At 36.1% G+C, this 10,140-nt stretch overlaps 1 protein-coding gene across 1 annotated transcript; it reads left to right on the top strand.

The window, feature by feature from the left end:
* The first annotated feature begins 1,733 nt into the window (after window positions 1-1,733).
* prrx1a (paired related homeobox 1a) lies at window positions 1,734-8,122 on the top strand. Its single transcript, XM_067453099.1, has 4 exons — window positions 1,734-2,515; window positions 4,894-5,069; window positions 5,203-5,384; window positions 7,156-8,122. Exons 1-4 carry the CDS (start codon window positions 2,269-2,271, stop codon window positions 7,286-7,288), a joined length of 738 nt encoding a protein of 245 aa, XP_067309200.1. The 5' UTR covers window positions 1,734-2,268; the 3' UTR covers window positions 7,289-8,122.
* Window positions 8,123-10,140: the final 2,018 nt, after the last annotated feature.

The following is a 10,140-nucleotide window of genomic DNA, read 5'->3' as shown; positions in this document are numbered from 1 at the left end:
TGTGATTGACGACTCACTACAAACTTATAATGACAACATGCAAATCTATTTTTATAATCGTCTTCTTTTATTGTAAAAAAAAAAAAATAAATAATAAAAAAAAAAAAAAAATGTGTTGCTCATGACCTCTATTTATTTCAATTATAGATACAGGGAAAGCTTTGTCCTCCAAATATACCCCGCCACATTTTAACACAGTTCATTATAACTAAATGACCGCTGTCATATATTTCAATATCAGTACGTTTATTGTTATATTTTTTTCCTTCTATGAAACAATTATTGTTTTAACGTTTCATGGTAGTTTATTTTTTACTTTATCCATCCAGTTCGTTTTACAATTTTGCTTTTTAATTGCCCACTTTTCGAGACGAATATAGAGGTCGTTAGACGTTGACTTTTTATTACTGTCATTTTTGTTTAGTGCATAAATGTATTTCTTTATCCATATTCATATTACTCTTAAGCCCTGCTCATAAAGAAAAACATGTTATGGAGGCTGATTAAAACTTTTCTTTCTGGTAAACTATGCGGGCCTGCTTTTGTTTCCCTGTATTCCTCGAAGAAGCATGGCATTTCATTCTTCACAAAGATTCGAGGTTTTGATATGTGGCAGATTTATGGGCAGAGTAAAATAATAATAATAAAAGCAAAGCTTTGCGCTGGCACAGGGGAGCGAGCTGGGCTTCGAGGGAGAAATGGGATCTTGAGGGAAAACTAATGATGAAGAAAGATCTCCTCAATCCAAGCTCCTTAATTAAATGCACGGAAAGAACGAGAGAGGCACTGCACATCTGGATTCAATCTGCGCCCCTTTGATGGCATCAAGTGTTCTTTTCCCAGACCTAGGAGGCTGACGGAGGCAGCTTGGAGCCTGAACTCATGTCATTGCGACACATGCAGAGCTCGATCCCCTCCTGTCGAGAGACTCTTTAAAAGCGCACGCAATGCTTCGACATCCTCTGTAAACCGATTCAAAAAGGACAACATTTTAGTGGCACATCATGAAATTAAACCAAAGAACGCACGATTAAAGCTTTGTCAGTGTTTAACTTTGATCATTTAAAGTGTTCGTGTTAATATAGCTTAACATCAGCTTACCTTAACAAGACCCTTTAGCCTATACAAACTTATCTTTAAGACACCACATCATGTGGTTTAGTAAGGTTATGCATGCACAACAAAAGTGATCGTGACCACAGACTTTTACATCTATTATAATCCCAGCTGTGAAATGCAATAAAGGCCACTGACAAATAATGATTTTCAAAATGATAAAAGTGACGACAAAGAAAATAAATAAAATAATTTTTTTAAAAAATGTTTTGACAAAATGTGCTTTTTCATTAAAAGGTCTAAAAAAAAAATTTCTGGAAAAGAAAAACGCATGACAACAAAAATGGATTCCTGTTACGCTGGTTTGGAGCTTTTATGACAACAACAACAACAACAACAACAACAACAACAAAAACAGCGTATTTTTAAAGAAATAATAACAATAAAAGATGACAAACTATAGGGCTCTGTCAAAATTTAATTAGACGTTGTAGTAAAAGACTATAACCTTTAATTGTTTATTATTTAAACCCCAAATAATTTGTAGCCTAATTGATCATTTTTAATTCAGAAATGTATAATATATAGGCTATATTAGGCTATTAGATGTAGGCTATTAGTTTTTTATCAATCGCATTTTTAATGTAGCAGATATATTGCTTTGCTAAACGTTAGAAACGTCGACAAAAAAAACATTGCCACGTAATTATAGTTTCTTGTATGCCTATCATCCCTCCCCAGGGCTTCAAATGCTCGTGTATTTTGCTCTCAGGCTCCCCCCTCAGCGCCAGCGTGTGCCGATTGAAGTACCGGAGAAAGGAGCTGAGAGTGGCTCGTCCGACCTCCTACTATTGGGGCGTAAATCGTTCATCTGTGCCATCAAACCTTTCTCGCCAGATTACTCCTTCCCTCACTCTCGGAATGAGAGGAGAACGTCTCTGTTGCAGAAACTAAGAGGGAGTCGTCGGGTAAAAGGCGAAGACTTTGGAGTTCTAGATTTGGAGATGTCTTTCGGTGATGCCTTTTTCCATAAAGACGTGTGACTGTCAACACAAGCGGCAATTACGCTTGTTTGGATCCATGTGAAACTGAACTACGGATGTAGAATTAAAAATCGAACTGTTTGTCGAATATAGAGAGATTGTTTATGGTCAAAACTTAACCCATGTTGGTTATTGGTAGGGGATATATTGGGTTTCGTCAGTTTGCGTCATGACTTCCAGCTATGCTCATGTAATGGACAGACAAGTCACGTTACCTAACCGACTGGAGAGTCAAATCACCGCGAATCAGGATCATTTACAGGCTAAGAAGAACTTTTCCGTGAGCCACCTGTTGGATCTGGAGGAAGCGCGGGAGATGGTGGGAGCTCAAGCGGAGGAGAGTGTAGGAGAGGCGGGCAGGAGTATGCTGGAGTCTCCGGGACTGACCAGCGGCAGCGACACGACACAGCAGGAGAGTAAGTGTATGAGTAGGCTACTAGGCTACAACATGATTGAATTATCGGGATGGATTTGTCCAAATGTAATAAGAAATAGTCTAATTATAGATAAGAGTTTAACAAAACAAAAAAAAAGTCTGGCATAAAAAAATCGAATTGCTGGGATACTTTGAACTTTATTCTGTTTACAGTCTCCCAATTAAACATGAGTAAATGCAATGAATTTGCACACGCTAATATTCTTTAATTTATAGGTCTATACACACTATGAACACATGGAAAACATGAACAAATAGTGATTAGCACCTTAGTGTGCAGAAAAAGTTCACGTTAGCAGATGTGTGACACATCAGTAGGCTGTAAGAGAGAACTGAAGGAGGCGTTACAAGAGGACACAACTCAATGCGTTCTGCTTCATTTACTCCATATGCGTTTAGTCAGCAATTAAGACATGTAATTAACTGTAATGTAGGCTATATTGTTGCTTAGGCATTCCAATAATTAATGCACTCGTTCAAATAATAGGCCTAATACCTCAAATATCCTACAACCAGGCTAAAACTAATAGTTTTCTTCGATAGGACTTTTAAGGTTAAAATAAAACAATATCAAAACTAAATTTTAACCTTTCAGCAGAAAAGTGATAATTTTGCTAACTTTTCAGACTGTAATTCTGGAGACTGTAATTATTGCAGACCTACAGTATTTTTCTGTTTCTTTCATTTCCCCTCAATGGAGCCAAACGCAAGAATGATCTCGAATCTGCAAATTCATAGGCTATTAGAAAATATAGGCATAGATATCGTAAATGTTCTAGAACCTACGTTTCAGATTTAAATAGTCCAAAGTTTCAAATAATGAATTTGTCTATTAGACGTGCATGTTCCAAACTATAGGGGTAGTTATCATGTTTTAACAAAACTTTCGTTTATTTGTATAATTTATTAACATAAGCTCTGTATATTTTTAAACCTAAAACATTACGAAAATTACTGTAGGCCTAAAAGAGCCTCTTGCTAATGCCACACAATTAGGCTGTCTTGTTTTACTGTCTTGTTTTGCGAAAGCTATAGGCTATTATGTCTATGGGCTTTAGCCTATTTTTTGCAGATACAATTTTAAATATTTCTCTTTAAATCAACCAAGCCACGAAGATTACAATTTTAATAAACATGCTAAGCGATGGACGCGTGTAGCCTATTTCGTACAGTCGGAGAAATACAATTAGACTCGAAATAGGCCTAAATGGAATTTAAAAAAAGACTCGAGGGCATTTAGGACTATGCGATTTTCTTCTCTTTTTTTCCTGAATAATTTACGAAACATTACAGATGTGAATTTAATGTATTTTAAGATGCATGGCCTCTGAATTACCATAGACTAATTGTAGGCCTAAATCTCCAGTTCTAAGGGGATATAGTTGATAAAAGACGATAAAGTCGAGATGATTTTTGTTGTCATCGAGCACACAGCTGTCACAAGGGCTCTTCATGCTCTGGGCCCAGTACTGATAACCTCTTCTTTCAACTCTCTTTTGACTGAACGGCCTTGTAGGAATTGGCGCGAATCGATTCGTCACTGGGGTATTTTGTCCCTCTCTAGGAAGTTTTATGGAGCGATTTAAGAACTGATTGATGTATCCAAGTGAGTCTGCAACTATCTGCTTCTCCTCCAAAAATATATAGCCTAATTGGCATTTTACTACTAGAAGAAGCCAGGATACTTTTAGAAGGAATGTAAAAGAAAGAAAATAGAATTAGAAAACAGATTAGGCTACATCAAATAATATGGATAATAGTTTAACTGATACATAGGCCTAGTTTTAACCTATAAAACGTGACAATTGTATTTTTAGGTTTCATTTCTATAGGTATAATATAATTTAGATACAATTATGCTAGACTGGATGAAATACAAATATTAGCCTACAACACATCAATTACTTTATTTAATAACAGACATATTTAAAAAAAACAAAAAAAAAACAAAGGTCATATTGACCCCAAAAAGAACATAAGTGGTAAGCGGGTTATTAACCTAAAATGTGAGTGTTGAAAATCTATAAAATTGGAGAAAAATTGCAGTTCTTTTAATAAATAAGGATCAGTGTTCTTGCTTACACACTTTAAGCTTTAATGAGGATATGGTTTTAGGAAGGATCATTCACTTTTAAGTATAATTTGTATTAATTCTCTTCAGCTCCATTCCATTAAGTCGACGGTCTATTAAACAGTTATAAACTTACAGTTTTTCTAAGAAATGTTTGTGAATTTTTGGCTGAATTTCCATTCATTAGTTTGAATTTAATATCTTTTTTCCAGGCCATAAGCCTGTTTGAGTACAGACCTACTAAGGAGATAATCATGCCATCCTTAATTCTCTGTGTGTGTGCGCAGATGAGCAACTCAACTCAGAGGAGAAGAAAAAGCGTAAACAGAGGCGGAATAGGACCACGTTCAACAGCAGCCAACTGCAGGCCTTAGAGAGAGTGTTTGAGAGGACACACTACCCCGACGCTTTTGTCAGGGAGGATTTAGCACGCCGAGTCAACCTCACTGAAGCTCGAGTGCAGGTTAGCCATGGCCTACAGAATGTCATCATGTGAAGCAGTAGCACATCCTTGTATTTTACCGTCTCAGTTGAATGATGCTAAGCCTGCTCTTTACATGTACATGTCAATCTGAGAACCTTTCATGATTTTCCAGGTGTGGTTTCAAAACCGGAGGGCGAAGTTTAGGCGAAACGAACGTGCAATGTTGGCCAGTAAAAATGCCTCGTTGCTCAAGTCTTTCTCAGGAGAAGTAACAGCTGTAGAGCAGCCCATTGTCCCACGACCCGCTCCCAGACCCAACGACTACCTGTCCTGGGGCAACTCACCATCATACAGGTTAGATCAATTTTTTATGCCTCTGCTGCTGTTTCTATTGGTTGTGCAGAATGTTAAGAATATTCACAGAATAATCACACAATTTCTAAAGTATAACAATGAGATTCAATCATGAAATGCGTTAGTGAGACCAATGTGTGACCTGTCTGTGCAAAGTTACGGCACATTCGAATCAAGGTCAAGGGTTCAATGCAGGGAAAGTATGCAATGTAAATCTGTCCACTAACTGGTAACACTTTACAATAAGATTACATTTTAGTTAACATGAGCTAAAAATTAAAAAAAAAAGCATATTTTAATATTATTTAAAGGTATGGGTCACCCAAATATTTTGTCATCATTACAATCTTACAATATTACACTACACTACAATATTACAATCACCCTCATGATGTTCCAAACGTTTCTTTCTTCTGTTGAACACAAAAGAAGATTTGCTGGTAATCACACAGTTGACAGCACCCATTGACTTACATAAGGAAAAATACTATGGAAGTCAATGGGTAATTTCTTATTTTGTGTTCAACAGAAGAAAGAAATTCATAGAGGTTTGGAACAACATGAGGGTGAGAAAGAAAACATGGAACAACATTTTTGGGGGGAACTATCCCTTTAATGAGCATGCGGTAAAATGAACCAACATTGAACAGTTGTATTTATTGACTAACAATAAGAAAGAATTATAAAAAATGTAACAAATGTACTGCTTAATGTTAGATAATTAACTAACCAGTGTTACCCAATAATTGCAATGTCCGTAGCTATGGATATAAGCCTATATGTAATTCTGTGTATCTATCCATAACGCACTGTTTACATGGAGCTGAATTCTGCAAACTTCACCTACAGATATAACTTCAGTGATACATAATTATTAATAAGAAGTAGTTTAAAGGATCATTTACTCTTGAGTAAGAAGCATTTTAGGGACGATCTCATAAAAATGTTTTAACAGAAATAGCTACCACTTTACATTTATTTAATTAATTGTAACACATCTTTTAACGAAGGGAGTGAAAATTATTTAAAAAACATGAATTATTAAAAAATATAAAATTATTGAAATCAGAAATGTGGTGCCACAAATGCTATCCATATGAATTCAGTTTTTCATCAAAAACATATTAACCATTTTTCTCCAAGTATATAAAATAAATAGAGACAGAACATGCCTTTCAGATCTTTAATATTATGGAATAGGGGTGTAGCAATACCCTAATGTCATGATTCGATACATATCACTGATCTCTTGATATGATATTATATATACACCTATATACCTAGATATTATTTATGTGGTAAAAGGTTAACAAAAAATGTACTGTTTATTAAAATACTAAATTTGGAATTACATTGGGGATGGAAATGAATATGCTTAGAGTTGGTGCTAGTTACCTAATGCACCGTACAATGAAAAAAAATATTCATGATTCTGAAGCTGAAAATACAGAATTATTTTAGACAAATATGCTTGCACTCTGTCACTGACTACATTTAAAATAATGTAAGCCACGTTTTACTACTAACATAATGCATTTTGCATTATCAGGAGGACCCACAAATATTCCCCCATTGCTATATTTATTATACATTATATTCAACATTATATATGTAGTAGTTTAATGTAGTACTGACACTAGAACAAACATATTGTTGCATTTTTGTTATTGCAATATTGAGACAATATATTGTTACACCTATATTATTAAATTATTTATTATTGATGAAAATTGTGACCTCTCATCCTGACAACCTGACTTCTTCCTTACAGCGCCATGGCAACTTATTCTCCTTCATGCGCTAACAACAACACAGCCCAGGGCATGAATATGGCCAACAGTATCGCCAACCTGAGACTGAAGGCCAAAGAATACAGCCTGAACCAGGTACCCACCGTCAACTGAAGTGGACAGCAGGGCTGTCAGAGACTCTGAGCCACGTGTCCGAGAGCAATCCCAATGTCCCAACAAAACCGGCATAAATGTTGTTTTCTGTCCTCCTATATGTGTTTTACTCTTATCCATCAATTCTACAAGGAAACGAGAATTTCTCCAAGGTACTGAGCTTTCCTAAACCAATGATTTACGTAAGACTGTCATGTTCTTGGCATGTGGGAAAATGACATGTGGGAAAATTCAGTTTTGGAAAGCACAAAATGGAAACTTTCTCTGTTCGCACTCACTGTGGCGGCATGAGTGTGGTCATCCCGCTTGAAGACCGTGGCTTACTATAGATTTCTTTCTCAAGACTGTTGCCGACCACAGGGATTTGATGACCTCTGCGGAATCCATATACTACAATCTTGTGGACATCTGGGAAGTTCTTAGGATTTCCCCTTGATTTCTACTTGGAACTCATTTGCACTGAGGCCACAAATTGGGATTTGGATATTTTGATTATTTGGAACTGGGTGAAATTTGGCTACCTTATTAATGTCCTCTAAAATCACTCTTCACCGTTTTCAGTTAAAACATGCCAGGGTTTATTTGCTCATTTTGGCATATTCAGAACTAGCCATATATGTAAGTAATGAATTTGGAGCCTTGTTGATTTTACCCATTTATATTGTCTAAGCATATCTAAACATGTAATATTCCTTTGCAATAAAGATGTCCAACGGCTTTGCGCTTCAGGGTTAGAGTGTCCTCAAACGTCTTTATGGCCTGCCAGAGAACACTTCAGCCTTTGCAAGAATTTGACCATGTTTTCACCACAAATATGTTTAAGATTCACTAATAAGCATGTATCGGATATCAGTTCTTATTTCATTATGTATAGCCTCAGAAGAGGTGTTTTAGAATAAAACTAGATGAAACATACTCCAACTATTGGCCCATTGGATTACACCATAACATCATCGAAGGAAAGGCAGGTGAAATCATTGGGAAACCCAAGAGTAGTGAAAGTGCAAATGGTACGTGTGCTTTTCCAAAGTTTGTGGGAACCCATGGATGGTTGTTAGTCTTTTCTTCTCTCAGTGTGAACATCTACCTTTAAAGTGTAAAATAACTCTATGTCGGGACTCCTGGGGCTTTCGTGAGAAACGGTAGAAAGCTTTCAGCAGCTCTTTTCCTCCACCCGTTTTCAACGCCGTTCTTTTCTAGGGTAAACAAAAGCAAGGAAACTACAAAATTTAGCTAATCAAACTGCTCATTTACAATGTGATCCAAACACTTCTAGCGCTGTTGCTCTTCCCCTGCCAGCTATCGTTCCATTAAGGTGCTTGTGTATTTGCTTTGGATTTGAGAGCGTTTTAAAAGTTGAAGAGAAAAATCAGCTGACAGGAGCGTTCTGAAAAACCGCCTTTGCGTTTTACTACCCGATGATGGAGACTTTGGTGTTGCGTGGTGAACTTTGAATCCTTAAAGCAGTCTTCAGGGCCGGCGCTGTTAATTTTTTGTTGAACAGGAATGTTTACTTTCAAAACAGTCTGTTTATGGCACAGGAAGCGATCGTTTGAGTTTAAGTGGCCTCGGGCTGTTTTCGAACGGCTGACACTGGCTTGTTTATGTACCTGATGGCTCCCTAGGTCTGCTGATTACATGTGACCTCGAGTGACCTCAGAGACAGTCAATTGGAGGAAGGGGGTGAGGCGGTGAGTTGTTTTTCTTTTCATCTGTCTTTCAGCTCTGTAAAAGAAATCTGTCAGCTGTCATCAATGTGCTCCGACAATTTGTTTACGTCGTGTTTCGCAGGATAAAATGAGATTCTCACACAGCATTGCTAAAAATCTTAGATGTCAGTGCACTAAATTAGTGCACTTTAATTATTATATCAGTGGGCTATTTTATTATGCATGCTCTTTTTACATTTTGATGATCTTTGCCATCATCTAACACACACTTAAAATTAATCTACACTGCTTTTCAAAAGTTTGGGTTCTGTAAGATTATTACTTCAAGATATTAATACTTGTATTCAGCAAGGATGCATTTAAACTGATCAAAAGTGACAGTAAAAATTATTATGCCGTGCTTTTGCACTTTATATTCATCAAAGAATCCTGAAAAATGTCAGTTTCCCCAAAAATATTAAGCAACTGTTTTCAACATTGATAATAATAAGAAATGAATCAGCATATCAGAATGATTTCTGAAGGATCATTTGACGCTGAAGACTGGAGTAATGAAGCTGAAAATTCAGGTTTGCCATTAAAAGCATAAATTGCATTTTGATATAGAAAATTGAAAACGGTTATTTTAAACGGTAATAAAATGTTTCTATTTTTTTTTAGCTAATTTTAATTTTGCTGCCTTGGTGAGCATAAGAGATTTATAAATATTTAAAAAAATCTTACAGACCCCAATCTTTATTAAAAAGTTAGTGTATAAACATAAAAAAATTATAATGTAATCTTTAGCAAATCAAATTTTGTATTTTTCATATTGTACTTTATGATGTTGTTATGCCTATAAATCTAGAAATTTACTTGTAGCATTTAAGCTATTGATTTTTTTTATTATTTTTTTTAGTCAAAACAGAATACAGAACTGGTACCCCAAATTAACCTCAGCTTCAGTCAGATGAGTGGTGTTATTCTAACTGGGGGGAAAAACGAATTGAAGATAAGGTTGTTTAACATTCAATAAATTGTTGCCTTATGCTTTCCAAATACAATTGGCAGCAGCCTCTTCACATCCAAGAAGTCCAGATTATGGACCAAATAGCTACGTTCCCGATTGGTTGACCGCTCCCGACTTAGCAGTGATGGACAAGAACTGTGTTTCTCAATGATCCGAGTTTGAACATTTTCTTA

The sequence above is a fragment of the Pseudorasbora parva genome, chromosome 9, assembly GCF_024679245.1.
Source record: "Pseudorasbora parva isolate DD20220531a chromosome 9, ASM2467924v1, whole genome shotgun sequence".
NCBI classification, from domain to species: domain Eukaryota; kingdom Metazoa; phylum Chordata; class Actinopteri; order Cypriniformes; family Gobionidae; genus Pseudorasbora; species Pseudorasbora parva.
This window is presented reverse-complemented; position numbering and strand designations above follow the sequence as displayed.